Source organism: Schistocerca serialis, chromosome 12 (assembly GCF_023864345.2).
Source record: "Schistocerca serialis cubense isolate TAMUIC-IGC-003099 chromosome 12, iqSchSeri2.2, whole genome shotgun sequence".
Classification (NCBI taxonomy): Eukaryota; Metazoa; Arthropoda; class Insecta; order Orthoptera; family Acrididae; genus Schistocerca; species Schistocerca serialis.
In genome coordinates this window covers 106,581,419-106,604,983 of record NC_064649.1, presented here as the reverse complement: position 1 = coordinate 106,604,983, position 23,565 = coordinate 106,581,419, and the positions used below count along the sequence as shown (strand labels likewise).

At 41.6% G+C, this 23,565-nt stretch overlaps 1 protein-coding gene across 2 annotated transcripts in view; it reads right to left on the bottom strand.

Moving 5' to 3' along the window:
- Positions 1-13,883: 13,883 nt before the first annotated feature.
- The window catches only part of LOC126428086 (collagen alpha-1(I) chain-like), a 260,714-nt gene continuing 251,032 nt past the window's right edge, over positions 13,884-23,565 (bottom strand). For both annotated transcript variants that reach the window (XM_050089976.1, XM_050089977.1), the window contains 3 exons: positions 21,773-21,945; positions 17,943-18,164; positions 13,884-15,312 (listed from right to left, as the gene is read on the bottom strand). In XM_050089976.1, coding sequence (XP_049945933.1) covers positions 15,166-15,312; positions 17,943-18,164; positions 21,773-21,945 — 542 coding nt within the window. In that variant the 3' untranslated portion in view covers positions 13,884-15,165. The remainder of the gene's footprint in view (positions 15,313-17,942; positions 18,165-21,772; positions 21,946-23,565) is intronic.

The following is a 23,565-nucleotide window of genomic DNA, read 5'->3' as shown; positions in this document are numbered from 1 at the left end:
AGGCTAATTCTAGTGATATGCATAATTATGGCACTATATGATAAAATCAATCAGTCTTCAAGGTTTTAATACCTATAAAGACATTTTCAAATAACATTTGACAAGTAATGAACATAAAATTCGAAAAAACTAAAAGGAAACATTTCTTCAAACAAACATACAGAATAAAACTTTTGCTTGGGGTCAATCTGAATATTCAGAGTCACAATTGTGGCAAACATAGCTAAGTCCACCTTCTGTGCATTCTTCGTGAGCCCACTGTTTACAAGTAATACACTGAATCCACTTTTCTCCGAGTCTGCTCTCTGAATATGGCGATAAGCCTCTTCTGATGACATTTCCTGCTGAGTATTATTTTTTCTTCGTTTTGATTTTTTACTTTTATTCCATCCAATCTTTTCTTCACTTGCTTAGCTTTTCTCCGTTTCAATCTTGCTTCATGTTCTATTCTTATCTCCTCTTTCTCTGGGGTGTCAGTGGAAATGGTTGACTTTCTAGTTTTTCGCCCTTTCGGCCTATCACATTTCCTCGGGGGTGCTTTAGGTAAAGGCCGTACTGCTTCCGGTGTAAATACAATAGCGTCATTAGAAATTGCTTGTGCGCTTTTAGAGGGTCTCGGTGAAGTTTCCTGATTGATAGGCCTAATGCTGCTGCACAGTGTAGGTGTTTTAGGTCTATTCGAAGTTTCTTGAGGTTCATCAACGTTTTCTTGCTGGGTTGATGGAACTGGTGAACCTTTTAATAGCCTGTTATTGAACTGTTGTCTCTGCTACTAGGCCTAGTTACTCAGTTAAAAGAGAAGGCGACAGGCCTAATGGTGGTGTTTCATCTTCAGGTGGATTTTCATTAATTACAGGAACAACTGCAGACTCAGCTGTATTTCCAGGATTGGATCTATCCGTTACAAATGCAGGAGCAAAATCGAGCTCACTAAACAGCTGCCGGTTATATGGGTAAATTCCTGTTTTGCGAAAGCCGGCTTGAATGTTGGAAGATGTCATAGCGAGGAGCATATCAGACGCTTCAATCCCCGGAATGACGTAGATTGACATTGTTTTTCCTGGATGGTTTCGCATCCACGCATCACAGGTAGAGTTTACAGCCTTCTTGAAAGGGCCATGTGCAGATCGATCGAGTGGCTGGAGTTTGTGAGAACAATGGGGAGGGAAAGAAAGTAAGACAATGCCATTGTTCTTGCAAACATCCAGTGCCTCAATATGAATGTGTGAGGAGTGGTTATCAAGTATGAGGAACACTTTATGAGACAGAGATACATTCGCATGCTTCTTGAAGTGTTCCAGGAAATTCGTATATGATTCATCCTGCATCCAACAAGAGGGATTTGCAGTTCCAGCAGACCCTACTGGCCCACCCCTAACAAAATGGTCTTGGTAACGCACTCGTGGAAAAACGATGAATGGAGGAATAACATTGCCAATGGCGTTTGCTGCAAAGGTTACTGTCTCTAAACTACCCCTTTCAGCTGAAGTTACTGAACCTACTTGACGAGCACTGCGTCTGGCTACAACTCTGTCTGGTTTTTGAACAGTGGTTATGCCTGTTTCTTCGGTGTTATATATGTCTTGGGGTTCAAAGTTATGACGGTCCATGACAACACCAAATTGTCGTAGATGCATCGATGTTAGTTTTATTAAAGCTAGTCGCCCTCTATAGGCTTGTAGCTTGCGCAGCACGTACGGACAGTTCGGGGTTTCTTCTCATAAACATCTGAAACCATTCCTCACGAGCCATTTCGTTGTCGTCCCAAGTTGGAGGTCGTGATAAATTATACTTAATTGTAAGTTCGTAAGCCAATTTTCTCACCTCTTTGTTAGACAGACCAAAATATACAGGGTGTTACAAAAAGATACGGCCAAACTTTCAGGAAACATTCCTCACACACAAATAAAGAAAAGATGTTATGTGGACATGTGTCCGGAAACGCTTAATTTCCATGTTAGAGCTCATTTTAGTTTTTTCCATCTACACTCAATGGAGCACGTTATCATGATTTCATACCGGGTACTTTACCTGTGCTACTAGAACATGTGCCTTTACAAGTACGACACAACATGTGGTTCATGCACGATGGAGCTCCTGCACATTTTGGTCGAAGTGTTCGTACACTTCTCAACAACAGATTCGGTGACCGATGGATTGGCCTCCACGCTCTCCTGACCTCAACCCTCTTGACTTTCATGTATGGGGGCAATTGAAAACTCTTGCCTACGCAACCCTGGTACCAAATGTAGAGACTCTTCGTGCTCGTATTGTGGACAGCTGTGATACAATAGGCCATTCTCCAGGGCTGCATCAGCGCATCAGGGATTCCATGCGACGGAGGGTGAATGCATGTATCCTCACTAAAGGAGGACATTTTGAACATTTCCTGTAACAAAGTGTTTGACGTCATGCTGGTACGTTCTGTTGCTGTGTGTTTCCATTCCATGATTAATGTGATTTGAAGAGAAGTAATAAAATGAGCTCTAACATGGAAAGTAAGCGTTTCCGGACACATGTCCACATAACATATTTTCTTTCTTTGTGTGTGAGGAATGTTTCCTGAAAGTTTGGCCTTACCTTTTGTTACACCCTGTATATCAGCACATAGCATCAAATATTTTGATTGTTCTTGTTCTTCTTTAAAAACTTTGTTGGGGGCTCTGTATCCCATACCTTCATCGTCCTGGCCAGTCACGTCTCGCTTTCGTATGTACCAGACTAGAGAACAGTGGTTTATTCCATGCTTGTCCGCTGCCTTACGTAGTGAGTTTCCTGCTTTCACCTCTTCATATGCATCCTTATACTTCGACAAATCAACCTGCCCTCTGGAAGTCTTCCTCACCCTAACTCTCGGCATCTACAAAACAAAACGAAATAATGTATTTACTGTTTCAACCGTACCCACAAAAATTGTTTCAACCGTCCCAACCCCACCTTTGAAACAAGAGAGTTTATAGGAATGGTAGTAATAATAACGCATTAAAACTAGTCATTATTCCGAATTCTACAAGCTTCATTAAAGGCACAAACACACCCTCAGTACTTTGACTTAAATAAAATACACAATATTAGCATAAAATCCAGAAGAAAAATACTTGAGTTTCTGTGTAGAAAAACAATACGGCCTCCTGTACGCGACGACAGTGCACGGGGAGCAACGCAACACTGAGATTCGTGTTGGGAATTGTCGTCCGCCCTTTTGTTCCATTAGGCCCCCCACTCCGCAATAACGGTTCCAGAGATATTAGCTTTGTTTCAACCGTCCTGTGTTTCAACTGTAACCAGTCTCCCCTACCGATGGCCAAATTCCTTAATAATACGGTGATTATTTTTCCGCGCATCCTCTTTCAGAGTAAATGACATATCGCGACGTGTCGCAGTTGTCAACAATACAAGGGTCTCTAACGACCCACTCCGTTGCTTAGTAACAGTTTCAGACAAGACGACCGGCGAGCGACATGAATCTTTCCGTCCCTATCCAGCAAATTCTTACGGAACACTTGAAATGCAGTAAAAGCACGAGGCAACGATAGGAGTCAGAACGTAAGTCATGATTTTTGTAGCTCCGTACCCAAGTTTTTCAAATGTAATTCCAGACACCTATTTGTCCCATATTTAACAATTATGGAACGATTCATCCCGATTTAGTTTCTGTTTTCCCTGGGGTCAATTTGAGTGTCCGTATCCACTAGTCAGTTTTGAACAATCACGTCATACCAAAGGTAGAGGCGCTACATAGAGGCAGTCTTTGAAAGCAACTGATTATATTCGTAAACAAACGATTGTAGCGTGCGATAAAATTACGAACACAGTTCACGTAATTAATTACTTAGCCACAAATTATACCGACAAGAATTAACGGTAACGAAAATAAAAAAGAATTTAAAAAGGGAAGTTACGTGTCTGGAATAAATTATCATCGTAGTTTATGCGAGTAAGAAAAACGCAGAGAACCTTTAAATCCAGTACAGTGCAGCGATTGGTGAAGTCATATATTATGAACTTTTAATACTGATTGTTAAATCTAACGGGACAAGTACACATGTAACGAAAATTGACAAAAAGTAGGGTTAACAAATACTGAAATCGGTAACTGGAACTGACCTTATTAGATTCATTCTAGTTACCGATTCCATTGATTCCACGGTTCGTTATTTAGATCGTTTTAATAATAGTGGGTGCACTAAAGTGTTACACGATTTCTACGTATGATATTACTATCTTCATTATTATGAAACAGAGAAAAATTTGAATGTTGTAACTACAATATTTAATAGTTTTTCGTAGCGGTTCTGAGATCAAAAAGAAATCTAGAAATCCTACGAAAACGTAGACCACAGATTTATTGCAAAAATGCCCAAAATTATGAGCCATCGAAAAGTTGAAATCGGTAACTATAACTGACCTCCTATATACGTCAGTTGTAGTTACCGATTCCAGCCGTTCGATGATTCATTAATTACACTGCTTTTTTCAACACGTGTGTGCACTGAAATGTAGGCTAACACTATTTCCGAATTTGTAATCGCTTTCTGATTTACTGCAAAAAAGTTACTAATATTGAAATCGATATCTAGAATTGATCTATATAGAAGGTCAGTTCTAGTTACCGATTCCAGTTACTGTTATACACCGCAGTAGTTTTAGAGAGCGATTACAAATGTAGAAACATCATTACGTTTCAGTGGATACAACTGCAGAAATTCTTTATGTGTATAAATCATGGAACGGTTGGAATCGGTAATTACATAGGTTAATTCTATCTATCGATTCCAATCTTCCCTATTTTTGGTAGATATTCGTTTGCCATGTACTGGCTTTTCTTTAGAATTTAGTGTGTCGATTGCTGCACATTTTATGCTACTCTTTCCTGTATGCTGTAATTCTATATGCTATTCCACCTATTGCTCTCTCCTGACTTAAGCCCACGTGACTTCAACCCGATTTCTAAACTGAAGGAAACACTTCACTGCATTAGCTTCAGAACTACTACAAATTTGTCGGGCAATAGACGGCGCCACTTGAACTGTCAACACAACTCGCACTGCTAAGAGTATCCTACGACTTCCACATCGCTGGCAACGGGTTATACGCAATGCTGGTGCCTACTTTGAAGGTCAGTAAAACTTTGAAACACGTATCTATTTTGTACGAGCTGTAAATAAATAGTTGCCATTATTAAAGTTCCAACCCTCGTTTACTGGGTGGTGAGAAACAGTCTGAAGAGCTTGTAACGATCTTGCAGTGGAGGTTATCCCATAAATATTCAATGGGGTTCATGTTGGGCGATCTTGCTGGCCAAATCATTTGCTGAAATTGTCCAGAATGTTCAAACCAGTCGCGAACAGTTGTGGCCTAGTGAGATGGCACACTGTTGTCCATAAAACTTCCATCATAGTTTGGGAATAGGAAGTCCATGAATGGCTGCAAATGGTCTCCACGGAAGTGGCCAAATGTAACCATTTCCAGTCAATGATAGGTTCAGTTGGACCAGAGGACCATTCCATGTAAACACAGCCCACACCATTATGGAGCCACCATCAGCTTGCACAGTGCCATGTTGATAACTTGAGTCCACGGCTTCGTGGGATCTGCTCCACACTCAGATCATTCCATCAGCTGTTACCAACAAAAATCGGCATTCGTCTGACCATGCCACGGTTTTCCAGCCATCAAGCATCCAACCGATATCATCATGGCCCCAGGAGAGGTGCTGAAGGTGATGTGCTATTAGCAAAGGCACTCATGTCGGTTTTCTGCTGACATAGCCCATTAATGCCAAATTTTGCCACACTCTCCTAATACATACATTTGTCGTATGTCCCACAATTATTTATGTGGTTGTTTCAAATAGTGTTGCTCGTCTCTCAGCAACGACAACCCTTTGCAAATGCCACTGCTCTCAGTCCTTAAGTGAAGGCCGTTTACCACTGGATTATACACGGTGAAAGGTAATCCCTGATATTTTCTATTCTTGGTACACTCTTGACACTCTGGATCTCGGAATATTGAATTCCCTGGCAATTTTCAAAATGGAAAATCACATCCGTATAGCTCCAACTACCATTCTGGGTTCAGAATCTGTTAATTCTCATCTGGAGACCATAATGACATCAGAAGCCTTCTCAAATGAACCACCTGACTACAAATGACAGCTCTGCAGAGCACTGCTGTTTTAAACCTTGAGTATGTGTTACAAACTGTATATATACATATTGCTATCCCATGACTTATATCACCTCAGTGTATAAGAACTTCTAATGCATTATAGATGAATTGCAAGCATTAGGCTGTACTTCTTTATCAGAAAATTAATTAGCCTTTTGAATTATACACATTTTATGGACAGGATGAACTGTGATTTGAAATTGTTTCTGGATGTGTATATTTAAAGAAAGTGAGTGAGCCTGATGCTCTCAGTACCCTCGCTTCTTGTCTTCCTATTACAGAATCGGTAGCAGCCACCGGAATTTGTCATTGACAATTTTGGTGATCAAAATGACACTGTGCACAAGAGGTCTAACACTAGAGCCATCTTTGTTTACTGCTGCATTTCAATTAGTTGGCAAGTAACTGACTGCAGTATCATTTGTACATGACCTCTTAAGCGACTGTGTATATGCTGGTCTGCCACAATGAATATTACTCGTTCACTCTATGGTGACTCTGGGAGCCAGCCTAATTATGCCTGGGCTCCCTGCATCCATTCTCAAATCATTTGTGATGTATACGTGTACTACTAGCTCACAGTATGCTTGCATCCCAAAAAACGACCTTTCCTTCCTGCTTGCTTGATCAAAAATAAGCAAGCAGTTGTAAAATGTTGGGATATGAATGTCAACTCAAGTTGCTGGGACTTCTAATGAATGAGGACAATGTGCAACACTCACATTAAGCTCAATTGTAGTACTCGCATCGTCAGAAAAGAGAACTGTTTTTGCTTCTTGGATATATGATGGAAGGTCATTCACATATACCATAAACACCTGTAGTGATTATCCCTATTCTGAAGATAGTGTTTCATTGTGTAGCACCACACAGTCAGAGTTTCTTAACGCATCACTCTGCATCCATTCAGTTAGACAAGTTGAAAACTAGTTATCAGAAAGACTTCTGACACTGTAATGTAATATTTGAGTTTCTTTAAGAGTGTACTGTGAACACAATCAAATGGTTGTGATGCATTCCAGAAAATGCCAGTTGGTGATATTTTGTCATTTAAATCTTGTACAATCATATTTGTGATCTGAAAAATAGAATGTCCTGTGTAGATACCCCTTTCAAAATCCAAACTGAGGTTGTTTAACTATATTATTGTGAGAGATGTGTATTTAGTTCTTGCATATATAATTTGTTCCAGTCCTTTTGAGAAAGAGGTATGTGGTGAGACTGATCACTAATTATTGACATCTAATTGCTAGCTTTCTTGTAAATGGAACAAAGCATAATCCAGAATGGAATGTAACAATGGCTTCAGCTACCAGAGACTGTGGTCATATGTGTGTAAGTTGCATTTGTGTGTGTGTGTGTGTGTGTGTGTGTGTGTGTGTGTGTGTGTGTGCGTGCATCTCTGTCATCTATTTTTTTTTACATAGGCCTTGTTGGCTGAACGCTTATCTTGTGACAGTCTTTTTGTTGTGCCTATCTGTGACTTAGCATCTCCACTATATGGTGAGGTGCATGTAATGTTTCTTGTAAATGGGTCTGACAACAGCATATCTCAGTCTGTTTGGAAATACCTCCTGTGACAGGGATTTGTTCCATTTGTGTTGGAATACATTGTGTGCACAGTATTATAACAGACTACAACAGACATTTTTTCTATGAAAAATTGCCTCCAAAATTTAGGTGCATCTTATACTTGAAATTAGTATAAAAATGTCCAATGTTTGACAAATTCCTGCCAGTCTTAAAATGGCCATTTATTTGATGCCACAGGAAACCTCCCTCTATCTGGCAACATTGGATTCAACTCAAACCAGCAGTGCACCGATGCGACGAACATGAGTTGCAGAGATTCAAGAGTTTGCTAACACTGTCTCCCTCCCACCACGCCATCACAAACTCAGTACACTGTCTAGCCTATGATGTGTCATTGCGGTCTATGGTGCCAGAGAACTTGAACTGAAAGTGATTTGTGTTATCGGTAACTGTACTATATTTTTGTTAGTGGCTAGTTTTATCATGGAAAGAAATAAAAGGTATTCCTGGGATGCGAGCCATAAATTGAAAGAAATGGTATATGCAGAACAACATGAAAACAGAGCAGCTTTTTGGCCCTCCACCAACAGAAAAAAACCAATCACGATTGGCGGGCTAGTAAAGACGGACTGAAAAAGATGAGGAAGATTAAATGTGCAGATACTGAACTGAATGTAAAATTGCCAAAACTAGAAGATGGCGTATTGAAATTGGTTCAAGGACACCATCAAAATGGCATTGTAATTAATACAAAAGAGATTCAAATACATGCTTGTAAGCTACCACTACAGTGAAACTTAACTGACTTTAAGGGTGGAGTTGGTTGGTGCTAAGGGTTTTTGAAGCATCATGGACTTAGCAAGCAAATGAAAACCAAAATATCTCTGAAAATGTCACAAGAGTATGAAGAGAAAAAATTATCTTTCCATCACTTTATTATTCAACATCAAAAGAAAACCACTGTAGAACTAAGCCAAATAGCGAATATGGATAAAACTCTTCTGATATTTGTGTGCCGAGTAACAGAACTGTTGCCATGAAAGGTGCTAAGACAGTAACCATAAAAACAAGTGGACAACAAAATACTCACTTCACTGTTGTCCTTTCATGTTGCATTGACAATAATAAACTTAATCCAATGATAATTTTCAATCACAAAACAATGCCAAGACCTTTTGAAATATTGCCAGGTGTTGTTCAAGTACAGGACAAGGGTTGGATGAAATTATGGGTTAACAGTGTGCAGGAGAGCAGGAATGATGCTTTGTTGAAGAAGAATTCTCTTCTTGTGCTAGATCAGTTTAGCAGTCATTTGAAAAATTCTGTGAGAGAGAAATTGAGACAGGGAAATACAGAGCTTGTAGTTATTCCAGGAGGACTTACTTCACAATTGAAACTTCTTGGTGTCTCAATAAATAAACCATTTAAAGTATATATGAGAGAGGAATAGAACAAATGGACTCATGCTGAAAGGAACTTTAAAACAACTTATAATTAAACAAGAGTGTCAGCAGATAAAACAGTCATGGTGTAGAGTCATAGCAGACATTTGCAACTTCTTGATGTCCCAATAAATAAACCATTTAAAGAGAGGAATGGAACAAATGGATGATGGATGAAATCCAAAATGGATTCATGACTAAGGGAGCTTTAAAACAACCTGCAATGAACCAAGTGTGTGTGTGTGGATAAAACAGTTGTGGTCTAGAGTGGGAGAAGACATTACTGTTCAATCTTTCAAGGAGTGCAGCATAAGTAAATGTTCTCGATGGCAGAGAAGGCAATCTTATATATAACAAGGACACTGATGAAGAAGAGGAAGATAGTTTTCAGGAATTTTAAAGGTCAGTTCGGTTTTATGAGCTAATTTTTTTTTTTTTTACCTGGCTTTGCAACCTAAAATAAAAACAGTAAAAATGTTATTTTTTTAAAAAATGCTCAAAAATTAAAGTGCTTCTTATAATCTGTAGAGTCTTACAGGCCATAAAATACGGTATGTGAATAATTTGGACTATTTTTCAAACATACATCAGTCTACTGGTGGTCAGATTACTGCTATTTTATGTGGTAAGATATAGTGTGGTATATACAGGATGATTATAATTAAAGTTCCAGTTACAAAACACTGTAAAAATAAACACCTGCTGTTCAGAATGATGACAAATTTGAGCAAAATATTATCAAAGAAGGAGGAAATGTTATGGGTGGAAAATATTAATGTAAATACACTCCTGGAAATGGAAAAAAGAACACATTGACACCGGTGTGTCAGACCCACCATACTTGCTCCGGACACTGCGAGAGGGCTGTACAAGCAATGATCACACGCACGGCACAGCGGACACACCAGGAACCGCGGTGTTGGCCGTCGAATGGCGCTAGCTGCGCAGCATTTGTGCACCGCCGCTGTCAGTGTCAGCCAGTTTGCCGTGGCATACGGAGCTCCATCGCAGTCTTTAACACTGGTAGCATCCCGCGACAGCGTGGACGTGAACCGTATGTGCAGTTGACGGACTTTGAGCGAGGGCATATAGTGGGCATGCGGGAGGCTGGGTGGATGTACCGCTGAATTGCTCAACACGTGGGGCGTGAGGTCTCCACAGTACATCGATGTCGTCGCCAGTGGTCGGCGGAAGGTGCACGTGCCCGTCGACCTGGGACCGGACCGCAGCGACGCATGGATGCACGCCAAGACCGTAGGATCCTACGCAGTGCCGTAGGGGACCGCACCACCACTTCCCAGCAAATTAGGGACACTGTTGCTCCTGGGGTATCGGCGAGGACCATTCACAACCGTCTCCATGAAGCTGGGCTACGGTCCCGCACACCGTTAGGCCGTCTTCCGCTCACGCCCCAACATCGTGCAGCCCGCCTCCAGTGGTGTCGCGACAGGCGTGAATGGAGGGACGAATGGAGACGTGTCGTCTTCAGCGATGAGAGTCGCTTCTGCCTTGGTGCCAATGATGGTCGTATGCGTGTTTGGCGCCGTGCAGGTGAGCGCCACAATCAGGACTGCATACGACCGAGGCACACAGGGCCAACACCCGGCATCATGGTGTGGGGAGCGATCTCCTACACTGGCCGTACACCACTGGTGATCGTCGAGGGGACACTGAATAGTGCACGGTACATCCAAACCGTCATCGAACCCATCATTCTACCATTCCTAGACCGGCAAGGGAACTTGCTGTTCCAACAGGACAATGCACGTCCGCATGTATCCCGTGCCACCCAACGCGCTCTAGAAGGTGTAAGTCAACTACCCTGGCCAGCAGGATCTCCAGATCTGTCCCCCATTGAGCATGTTTGGGACTGGATGAAGCGTCGTCTCACGCGGTCTGCACGTCCAGCACAAACACTGGTCCAACTGAGGCGCCAGGTGGAAATGGCATGGCAAGCTGTTCCACAGGACTACATCCAGCATCTCTACGATCGTCTCCATGGGAGAATAGCAGCCTGCATTGCTGCGAAAGGTGGATATACACTGTACTAGGACCGACATTGTGCATGCTCTGTTGCCTGTGTCTATGTGCCTGTGGTTCTGTCAGTGTGATCATGTGATGTATCTGACCCCAGGAATGTGTCAATAAAGTTTCCCCTTCCTGGGACAATGAATTCATGGTGTTCTTATTTCAATTTCCAGGAGTGTATATTAATTTAAGTGGCAGAATATGCTAAATGAAAGACACAAGGTATATGGCTGTTCCTCAGTTTGTGTCTTGATATGCTCGGCATGACTGTATCAATGCCGAATTGCACACTGCTGGTAAAGATCTTTTACAAAATGGGTGACTGTGCACCAGCAGCTCTGCTGAAGTTCTGGACACTTGAGGGTGTGAAAAAAGACGTTGGTCCGATGTCTATGAAGGGTCTTGAGAAAAGATTACAAAATTCGAAAAGATGCACCAAGTTCAATGTAGAAGAGACTGGAAAATAACTGACCTAAATCTACTTCTAAACAGACACTGCACAAGCCACCATACAATATGTGATGGGGGGTACCCTGTTGCACTATTAGTTGTTCCCTCCCTTGTTCCACTCAAACAGAGCAATGCAAAAATGACTGTCTATATGCCTCCATATAAGCCCTGGTTTCTTGTACCTTATCTTCTCTGTCTTTGCATGCAATGTATTTTGGCAGCAGTAGCATCGTTCAGCAGTCAGCTTCAAACACTGGTTCTCTAAATTTTCCCAATAGTGTTTCTCGAAAGTAACATCTCCTTTGATCCAGGGATTCCCATTTGAGTTCCCGAAGCATCTCTGTACCAATTACATGTTGTTTGAGCGTACTGCTGGTAACAAATCTTTCGGCTCACTTCTGAACTGCTTCGATGTCTTCCTCCAATCCAACCTCGTATGGATCCCAAACACTCAAGCAGTACTCAAAAACAAGTGGCACAAGCATCCAATATGTGGTCTCCTTTACATGTGAATCACCCTTTCCTAAAATTCTCTCAATAAACCGAAATTGATTATTTGCCTTCCCTACCAGAATTCCCATCTGCCCGTTCACCATTTCATATCGTTTTGCGTTACACCGAGATATTTAAACAACTTGACCGTGTCATGCAACACACTACTAATAATGTATCCGAACATTACTGGTTTGTTCGTCTTACCCATCCGCATTAACTTACATTTTTCCATGTTCAAAGCTAGCTGCCATTCATCACAATGATTAGAAATTTTGTCTAAGTTGTCTTGTATCTTCTTGCAGTAACTCCACTTCAACACCTTACTGTACACCACAGCATCATCAGCAAACAACTGTTGAATGCTGGCCACCCGGTCCAACAAATCATTTGTGTATATATATACAGAACAACAGTGGTCCTATCACATTCCTCTGACATCAATTGAAGACATGGCCACAGCATTGCAAGAGTAAACAAGTGGTAGTGTGCAAACATGCACTGCAGGGGGAATTGACCAAACTTTGGAGATGTCTGTGAGTGCGGTGCATAAAATTATATTAAACTTCCAGCATTGCTGTCAGTCCAGAGTTACATGTGTTCAGGAGTTGCTTCATGCTGACCTACCAGTAAGATAAATGTTTGCACTAAAATTCCTTGCTCGCTTGGAAGTGAACAATGAATGGCCGTCGAACATTCTGTGGACAGACAAAGCTCATGTCGTTCTCCAAGGACATACCAATAGACAGAGTTCAGAAAATGGGCACTGAAAAATTCACTCACACATCAACCGGTACCGCTTCAGTCTGGAAAGGTGACTGTGTTGTGTTGGTTGGCAGCATTGTTTATTTAGCACCAGATTTTCAGGGAGATGAGTCTTTAGGGTCCCGTTACCTGTACCATCACCATTAAACCCTACAAAGTCTTTTGCTCACCAACATCATCCCAACCAATCAACATCATAAATGAGTGGGTAGGATCATTTGTATGCAATTTGCCACTCCTCTGCATGTAGCACAGCCAGTGAGGCAGCTGCTGCAGAGGCATTTTGAAATTTTAGAGTTATCAGCCATCAATTTCCTACAGCCCGGCCATCGAGATCACCGGATCGTAATCTGTGTGACTCCTGCCTGCGGAGTATCTGAAAGGTGCGGTGTTCAGTGCTCCAATTACAAACATAAGAACTGAAGGCACACACTGGGCGATGCACTTTGAATGTGATCCCCAAGACATTCTGATCTGCTGTTGGACACACCGTTTCTCAATTTCAATTTGTGGCAGAAAACAGTGGACAGCATATTGAATACATCGAGCACCATTGTCAAGACAATTAAAAACCAGTATCGTTGTTTTTTATGCGATTTGTGGCCTCACGACAACTAGAAACTAATTTTCCCAATCTGATGTGGTATGACCTTGCCTCAATGGATGGGCTTATCTAAATAACGGTGCCACAATTCTTGACTGCCAAACTTGTGCAGTCATGCACACTGTACAGTACAATCAGAGTAATGTGCAACTCAAACCATAGCCATCGTATGGCAATTCATCTGTCATTTGTAGCCTAACCCATTTACATTATGATGTTGACAGTGCGATCTAGTTGGAATATTTTCATTAGTCCTCCCCCCCCCCCCCCTCCCCTTCTTAACATTTCCCCTCTTCTTCAACAATATTCCATTCAAAATTGATGTCATGTGTATTTTCTATGGAGCTTCAATTATAATCACCCTTATTTACTTCAACAGGATTAGAATACAATTGAAATTACACAGTGTTTGTTCTTTATTTTTATTTACATGTAATCAGAAATTTGCAAAAATATTTGCAGTGATTTTACATATTTTTTTATTAAAGTACAAAAATGGAATGGAAAATGGCACAGAAAATATATAAATATTTCAGTACTCAGTAATGTCGAATTACTGGTAACATGGCAGTGATATGTTTCTCATTATGGCACATGTGAACACGTCAATACACTTAAGTTAAAACAGTTAATACCCAGGCAACATCGCATTTGACACAATGCAAACATACATGTTACCATCACACAAAGGGAGTCTTTATGATACACATTACCTGCTTATTGTCGTTATTTCCTGCAAATATTACTGATTAATACTCAAGTTTGATACAAAATTATTGGAAAAAGTTGGGTAGTTACAGTGTGAATTTGATATAATTATACACAAAAAAATTAATGCAAATTTGTGATTAAAAGAACCATTAATTATATAACTTCTGCAGGTTTTTGAGTGTTGCAACCAGACAATACAGAAAATAACAATTGTTTTAACATAAAATGTTAAATGGATTGCAGATCACCTCAGATATATCAAGATATTAAAAGATATATAAATATACAGGAACAAAATCAAAATTTGTTTTTTTCTGACATTTAGCACCATAGATTCTCAGCATCCTTCTTACAGATGTACAATTTTCTGTATAATATTATTTTTTAATTAAAGCTACAATAAAGAAGAGGAACTAAAAAAATTCCCTGTTAATTACAAATCCATACTTTTCTTTATTCTACTTGAAAACAGTCCTTTTCAATGCACTGCAATAACCACAAATGTCAAATGGTGTAGAGATTCTCAGACATGTTGAAAAATATTTTGTGAACTATTGTTCATATTTCTGTATTTAATATTTATTATCACACTTAGAAAAAAAGGGAAACATTTAGTTATCCAATCAATTTACAACATAATAATTTGTAATGCCATACAATTTGTAATTCCCCCCATTGTCAACAGAAAATGACATCAAAAGTTACTATCACAAAGTATCACTTCTGACAGAATGCCGTCACTGAACAATATGAACTATTCAGAATGCCAACAGTGTCACAGCAGTGCTGCTATACTGAAATATATGGAACACCAATAATACAATCTGTGGTCATTTATTGGGAGTGCTCGTAAGTTGCGAATGTTACAGGACATTAGTGTACAAATCATTTCTGGCAGGTTCCAGCTCAGCTGTTAGGAAACAATATATGCAGTCGCACATCAGGTGATGGAAATGTCTGTTCGGCCGCTCAGATGAAACACACATTGCCAACTTCGATCCAGAACTTCTGGTCCGGCTGGCCGATGTCACGGAGGCCGATATCCGTGATGGGCAGTCTCACTGGCTTGTCTGTCGAATAGCTGATCACCGTCTGGGCCCACTCGGGTCTCTTGAACTGCAAAAACAAAATTACACTTCCTCATACAACAGATACAATCACACTACACATCACATGCTGCACAGTATCAGTGTAATAAGTTATGGTTGCAAGGTACAAGGTGCATTCAAGTTTTAAGGCCTCCGATTTTTTTTCTCCGGAGTGGAAAGAGATAGAAACATGCGCATTGTTTTAAAATGAGGCCGTGTTCATTGTCAATACGTCCCAGAGATGGCAGCACCGTAAGGCAGATGGAATTTTACCGCCAGCGGCGAGAATGAGAACTGTTTTAAATACTTAAAATGGCAATGTTTTCCTTACTTGAACAGCGTGCAATCATTCGTTTTCTGAATTTGCATGGTGTGAAACCAACTGAAATTCATCGACAGTTGAAGGAGACATGTGGTGATGGAGTTATGGATGTATCGAAAGTGCGTTCGTGGGTGGACAGTTTAATGAAGGCAGAACATCGTGTGACAACAAACCGAAACAACCTCGGGCTCGCACGAGCCAGTCTGACGACACGATCGAGAAAGTGGAGAGAATTGTTTTGGGGGATCGCCGAATGACTGTTGAACAGATCGCCTCCAGAGTTGGCATTTCTGTGGGTTATGTGCACACAATCCTGCATGACGACCTGAAAATGCGAAAAGTGCCATCCAGGTGGGTGTCACGAATGCTGACGGACGACCACACGGCTGCCCGTGTGGCATGTTGCCGAGCAATGTTGACACGCAACGACAGTACGAATGGGATTTTCTTTTCATTGGTTGTGACAATGGATGAGACATAGATGCCATTTTTCAATCCAGAAACAAAGCACCAGTCAGCTCAATGGAAGCACACAGATTCACCGCCACCAAAAAAATTTCGGGTAACCGCCAGTGCTGAAAAAAGATGGTGTCCATGTTCTGGGACAGCGAGGGCATTCCAAAGGGCACTATGGTAACAGGTGCATCCTACGAAAATGTTTTGAAGAACAAATTCCTCCCTGCACTGCAACAAAAATGTCCGGGAAGGGCTGCGCGTGTGCTGTTTCACCAAGACAACGCACCCGCACATCGAGCTAACATTACGCAACAGTTTCTTCGTGATAACAACTTTGAAGTGATTCCTCATGCTCCCTACTCACCTGACCTGGCTTCTAGTGACTTTTGGCTTTTTCCGACAACGAAACACACTCTCTGTGGCCGCACATTCACCAGCCATGCTGCTATTGCCTCAGCGATTTTCCAGTGGTCAAAACAGACTCCTAAAGAAGCCTTCGCTGCTGCCATCGAATCATGGTGTCAGCATTGTGAAAAATGTGTACGTCTGCAGGGCGATTACGTCAAGAAGTAACGCCAGTTTCATCGATTTTGGGTGAGTAGTTAATTAGAAAAAAAATCGGAGGCCTTAGTAGGATTTAAGTACAAGAAGGGATTGGATGACAAGACACATTCTGAGTATCAAAGAAGTTTCAATTTGGTAATGGAGTGAAGTGGAAGGGGGGGAGGGGGGGTTAAAATTGTAGAGGGGCCTGCAGAGGATAAAGCAGTGTGGGGAGCTGCATCAAATCAATCTTCAGACTGAAGACCATAACGACAACTTTATCCACTGATAGTAAGTTACTGACCATTTCCTTATCAAATGGCTTTCTTTCTTTCTCCTTGAATTTTCCCATTACTTGGAGTCAGATTTTTCTTTACATTACTTTGGATACTCATCAACCAGTTGGTTTGAGATTTTCATATCCCTCTCCTCTTTGTAAGCATGGAAAGCCATATTTTAATGGCACAATCACATCTTCATTTTATATGTCCGTACCACCCGAGCCAGAATTCTGAGAGTTTTTCTATGGGGACAATTTTAACACAACTTCGTACCAATCCATTGCACATTTTGTCTTTGAATGTGACTCCCATCCATTGTCTCATGCATATTTCTGCTTTACAGAGCTTCTGTATTGATGCCTTAACTTCACAGCCACACAACAGTGCTAGTCTTATATAGCTGTTTTATACATTTGTCTTCGGTTTTTACAGGCAGTTTTGCATCACACAACCCCAGATAAAATATGCACATTGTTCCAACCAGATGTTATTCTATGGTTTGTGTATCCGTCAACTGATCAATTTTCTGGTATTCTTGACTCCATGATCTGCATCTGAAGCTGAGGTTGCTAACATATTACCGGGCAGTGACACTTGATGTGGAGTACGCTGGTTTAAATCCTGGTGAAGGATGAAGGGAGGCGTGTAAAATTGTTCACATGACCAATACGTCACAATATTTCTTCACAATATTTCTATGTGTGCCAAATAAAGGGTTAAAAAAAGCACAGTCCCATATTTCACTAACCTGTATTTGATTGCAGTACAAAGAAGTAGAAGAGGAAGTTTTGTAATACTATTTCAGCAATGCAGAATAAAGTAAACTGCCTGATCAAGCAATTTAAAAAAGTTGTTTTTATGCCATTTTGAAGAGGCAGGGGCAAAGAATGGATCATACTTATATAAGGCAATGCCAAAGGAAAACAATTAATAAATTTACAAATTTTAAAAAAGACACAATTCCAGAGTGACAGCAATACAGGTACACAAAATGAGTAGAGACAACTGGGTAGCATGAGCACAAGGCATGCGAAGTGACAGTTCCCACAGACTTACCCGACAGTCGTCGTCGGTGACCTCGTAGCGCACCCTCTGGTTGCCTCGTGGGGTGATCTCTATGTCGTTCCAGGCGAGCAGCTTGAGGCCCTTGCGGTAGGTCCTCTTGGCCGAGTCGAAGTACGCGACCGAGTTGAGACAGTGGTAGGTGATGTTCTGCTGCGCCTCCACCGACAACAGCTGCAGGAATCCCAGCTGGTTGCTGTCCGCCTTGTATGTCATCTGCAATGGCCATTTGTGCAGCTGATTAAACTGTGCTCCCACCTGGTTCACACTATGTATACTTTTTGTTCCTTAACCCTTTTAGTGCCAAATGCGATCTGATCGTGATCCAGATTTTCGGCAAAAAATGCCAGTAACGATCTGATCGTGATGCCTTTCTCATTCGCTAGGAAATACTAACAACTTTGCCTTCAAGCGCGGAAAAAATGAATGAGAAAGGCATCACGATCAGATCGTTACTGGCATTTTTCGCCGAAAATCTGGATCACGATCAGATCGTATTTGGCACTAAAAGGGTTAAATTCATACTGAGGGCACATTGAGGGATGTAGAACAGATGATAAGACACAAATATATAATACACATTTACAAAAAAGGAAAAAGAAATATGTTAATGCTCCATCAACAAGTTCTAAGTAGCTCGCCTCCATGGCTGAGATTGCTAACGCACGCTTGTGCAGTGGCGCTGAACCCGGGAGTAAGACAGTTCAAATCCTGTTGGTGGAAAAGATTTTCACTGCCAGTATTTGGTCGGCAAGGGGAAGAGAGGTTATGGTGTAAAGTTCCTGATTGCCAGACTTTGTGCCAATGTCCTGGTTTAAAAACCAAACATCCACGCAGTGTCTCAGAAAAAGAGGGAACGTGACATTGTTGATTGTGATCCATCTGCCAGTTGCGGATGGGGCATTGATGTGGAATAAGTGAAAAATTAGAAACATGTTTTCACTGTTGAGCAAATTTGTTGATTTTCTATTCCACCTATTTCAAGAAGAAATGTGACTTCAGTTGTAATTAAAATACTGAGAAAAGATGTTTTACATGTTTAGAGGCAATATAGAGATCAATTTGAGAGCTTTTATGTTATACTTCTAGGAGAGACTTTGGAGGGACTTTCTATTATAAGAAGGAGTGAAAATTCAGACTTAAAATGTCCTATGCTAATCAATTTAAATTAACACTGTAATCACAGTCTAACATATGCAGTGGTGGATCAACAATTATGAAAAGGCTGGACTGCTATGTCCCACAAAGGGGACATGTTGAGTTGCAGACAGGCACAATGTAAAGACTGTTACACACTAATAATTCAGTCAGTGCCTTCTTCAGAAAGGAAATGAAAATACACACATTCACACAAGCAGGCACACCTCATGCACATATGACCACTGTCTCCAGTTGCTATGGCCAGACTGCAACTGTGGGGTTGGAGGGGGGGGGGGTGATAGCAAGGTATGGGTGGGGGAGAGGAAGCCGGGGGGGGTGGGGGGGGGGTGGGGGGAGAAGAGCGCTTTCTGGCAGAGCGTGAAGGGATTACTGTAGAATGCAGCAGCACTGCACTGTCACAAGCAGCATCAGGAGGCTGTGGGAGAGGGAAGAGAGGGGGGGGGGGATATGGGAACAGGGAGCAGGATAAGAGAGAAGCAGAGAGAGGAAAAGACTGATGAGTGTGAGAAGGCATGAATTGAGAGGACATGATAGGACAGAAGGGGTGGAAACTGGTTGCTGGACGGTGTGGGGTTGATGCCGGAATAATTTTAGGAGCAGAAAATGTCTTGGGGTGGTCCACTTTGCCCTTAGTCACATTTTGGGGGTGAAAGTTCACTCTGGTGGACAGTTGGGTGGCAGTTATACCAATTTAAAAAAAAAGAAACTTCACTGTGATTGCAACAGAGCTGGTATGTGACAAGGGTGCTTTCACAACTGTCCTGGCGTCTGATGTACGATAAGCTGCTGACAGGACTGGTATGGGAAGTGTTCTGTGGGTGGATTGGAGAGGCTGTGTTGCTGCAGGGACATCATTCATGTGGCAAAGGGATTGGGACTGGCCCTGGCATAGGGGTGGACCAAGATGCTGTGGAGTTTGAGTGGGTGATGGAACAACACTTTAGTAGTGGTGGGAAGGATCTTGGGTAGGATGTCCTTCATTTCAGGGCATGATGATAGTTAATAACCAAAGCCCTGATGTAGGATGTGATTGGGTTATCCCAAATATTGGGTGACTAGGGGGTGGTGCGGGGATATGGCACGGGAAATCTGTTTGCTGACTAGGTCTGGGGCACAGTGCCTGTATGTGAAGGGCATGATATGGGCCAGGGAATTATTGCTGTTGCAGATACGCTGTCTCCAGATGGACAGGCTGGATGGGAAGGATTTTTTGGGTGGAAGGGATGGCAGCTGTTGAAATGCAGGTACTGTTGGTTTTGGTGGGTTTAATGTGAACAGATGTGTGTATGGAGCTATCAGAGAGGAGGAGACCAAAGTCCAGGAAGGTGTGCTACCATCCTTCCAAACCAAAATATTCGTCCCATAGCTGAGGACAGCATATGCATAGTCATAAGAACTTCCTTGTCCAGTATGCTAGGCATCTCACAAAGCCCTTCACAGACAGCCACTATCCCCCAGACCTAGTCTGCAAAAAGATTCCCCACATCCCCCCCTTAATCCTCCCACTAACCCCAAGAACCAGCTAAAAAGGAGTGCCTTCTTTGTCACCCAATACCACCCCAGACAGTAACATTTGAATCACATATTTTGTGAGGGATTTGATTACCTATCATCATGCCGTGAAACGAGACATTCTATCAAAGATCCTTTCCACTCCTCCTAAAGTGGTGTTCCATCACCCACTGAGCCTCCACAAAAACCTAACCCATTCCTATACCACTCCCAATCCCAACACCTTATCACAAGGATCATTTCCCATTGGAAGACCCAGGTGCAAGACCTGCCCAATCCACCCATCCAGCACTTCCTTCTCCAGTAATATCATAGGCTTATTCTGCCCTATCAGAAGCTGGGCCACCTGTGAAAGCAGCCATGTCATGCAGCACCTCTGATGCAATCACTGCACAGCTTTTTATATCAGTATCACTACCAATCACCGCCACCATTGAACTGTGGCTGAGAGCATCGCAGACCACCCTGTGGCACAATATGCTGCTGAACATAACTCACTTGATTTCAATAGCTGCTTCACAAGTCAAACCATCTGAAGCTTCCCCTGCACCACCACCTTTTCTGAACTGCGCAGACGGGAATTATCCTTAAAACACATTCTCCACTCCAGAAATTATCCCAGTCTCAACCTACAGAAACATATTGTCCCCACACCATCTACCCTTTCACCTCCTCCTTATTCATGTCCCCTCATTATCATTATATGTTGCCCTCTACCAATCATCTATCCGTCCTTTCCCTTCCCTGCTCCTCTCCTTTCCCACTGTCTAAGACCCCCCCCCCCCCCCCCCCACCACCACCACCAACCCCAAAACCTCCCAGGCTGCACCTGTATTCTTCTCTTGCCTCAATCTAGTTCCTGCATACTACACTAGACAGCGCTCTTCTCCCTCCCACCACCATCCGTATCATCCTATCTCTCCACCTTCCCTCCAAATGGCCAGGCTGTATCTGCAACTAAAAGTGTCTATCCTGTTCCTAATATTGTTGATATTAATGTAAGTTTTGAAACAGCCTCTTACATTTTATCAGCTTCTGGTTCTCTATTTTTAAGAACTTCATTATTTCTTCTTACACTCAAAATTCTATATACAGTACTTATACCAGTACTGCTGAAAATCCACATATTATATAATACATCAAATATTTACCTTTATGCCTCCCTCGATCTCACTGAGCCACACCTCCTGTTCGTGTCCTATGTACGACACCTCTGGCGTCTTCTCCGGGCTCGGTTTGACACACGTCGCTTTCGTGTCGGCGTTGCAGTACACTAAGATGGCATCTCTCACGTCACCCTCATTAGGATCTATCCAGTAGTCACCTGTGGAGGACAGGACACAGTGTTAGCATTTGTTCTGACAGGGTGTGAAAGCAATGTTTAGCTTATACAAAAAACTGTCACATGTGGAAATTGCTAATCAACTGATGCTGCAAATTTCATTACGAAAATTTTGCAAGGCAGATGTAAAGCTCATAAAGTATTTTTCATAGACCACTATGGAATTTGTATACTTATAGTAAATAAAATTCACCTCTGCTACAGTATCTTTTATTGAAGGCCATTGTTTTCAGGTGCTTCATCCTCCATTTTCAGGCATCTGTCAAACATGTTATGAAAGGGAAGCAATAGTTGAGAAGGCAGTGAGACACAGTTGTAATCTATGCATCTCATTACTCAGTCTGTATAATTGTCAACAGTCAATGAAACCAAGAAGAAATTCAGAAAAGGAATTACAGTTCTGAGAGAAGAAATACAAGCTATGAGGTTGGTGGTGACAGTCTGAGATGGCAAAGGGCTTGGAAGATCAGTTGAACAGAATGTATAGTGTCTGGAAAAAAGGTTATAAGATGAATGTCAACAAAAGTAAAATGCAGATCATGGAATAAAGTTGAATTACAAACCTGATGCCGAGGGAATTAGATGAGGAAGTGAAACGCTATCAGTGGTGGATGAGGTTTGTTATTTGGGCTGTGAAATAACTGATGATAGTCAATGTAGAAAGAACATAAAATGTTACCTAGCAATAAGAAGCAAAGCATTGATATAAGAATGTAGGCTTCCGCGGCTGGTGTCTTAGTGATTACAATTCTTGTGGGTATTATGCCGCATCATTGCTAAAAACTAACAACAGTAATAAACTAAAACTGACGTTTCGGCCAAATTTCAACAGCCTTCCTCAGGGCATTTCTTAGAAAGAGAATATTTATTTATTTAGCCTGATCTGTTTAGGGCCCTCAAGCCCTCTCTTACATTGGACCATGGTGTCACACATACAGTACCTTTTTTACATCATAGTTACCTAAGAAATAACAATTTTAAAATAAGAGATGGTATTAAAATAATTTGAGTGTCTGCAGTGACTATGTGAGTAAGTAATACTGGTATTAACTAATAAAGTTAATACTGGCATTACTTCTACCACTGCTGCTCCTGCCACTAATAACAATAACAATAATAATAATAACTATAATGATAGTGGCAGGTATACAAAGAATTTTTGGGTGTACAAAATAGATGTTTCCTGATATAATGAGTTCTGGGGAAGTGAAATTTGAGGAGAGTGCAACAGCTAAGGATACTGGGGAATCTCATTGGAAAGAAGAATGTACAGGGGTAATGAGTGCATACAGTGATGATGGTAATCATTATTGTTGCTTTAGTAGATATGTCAGTTACCATCCATCTTCTGAATTTGGAGAGGTCATGTAGTTATCTAATATAATGCAAGGGGTTATTTCAGAATCAGGTTCCCATTACTGAGAAGGACTTCACAGAAGTGGCTCAAAGATGGTGTGCAGCAGAAAGGATTTTGCTCTGATGGGAGTCGGTGTTTCTGCTGTGTCATTCAGACAAGAGCGTTCCAGTCGAGGTGAGATACAAGGGACAGTGTTCAATGACAAGACAACAGAGAAGACTGACGTTACAGAAATCTCCGTTCTT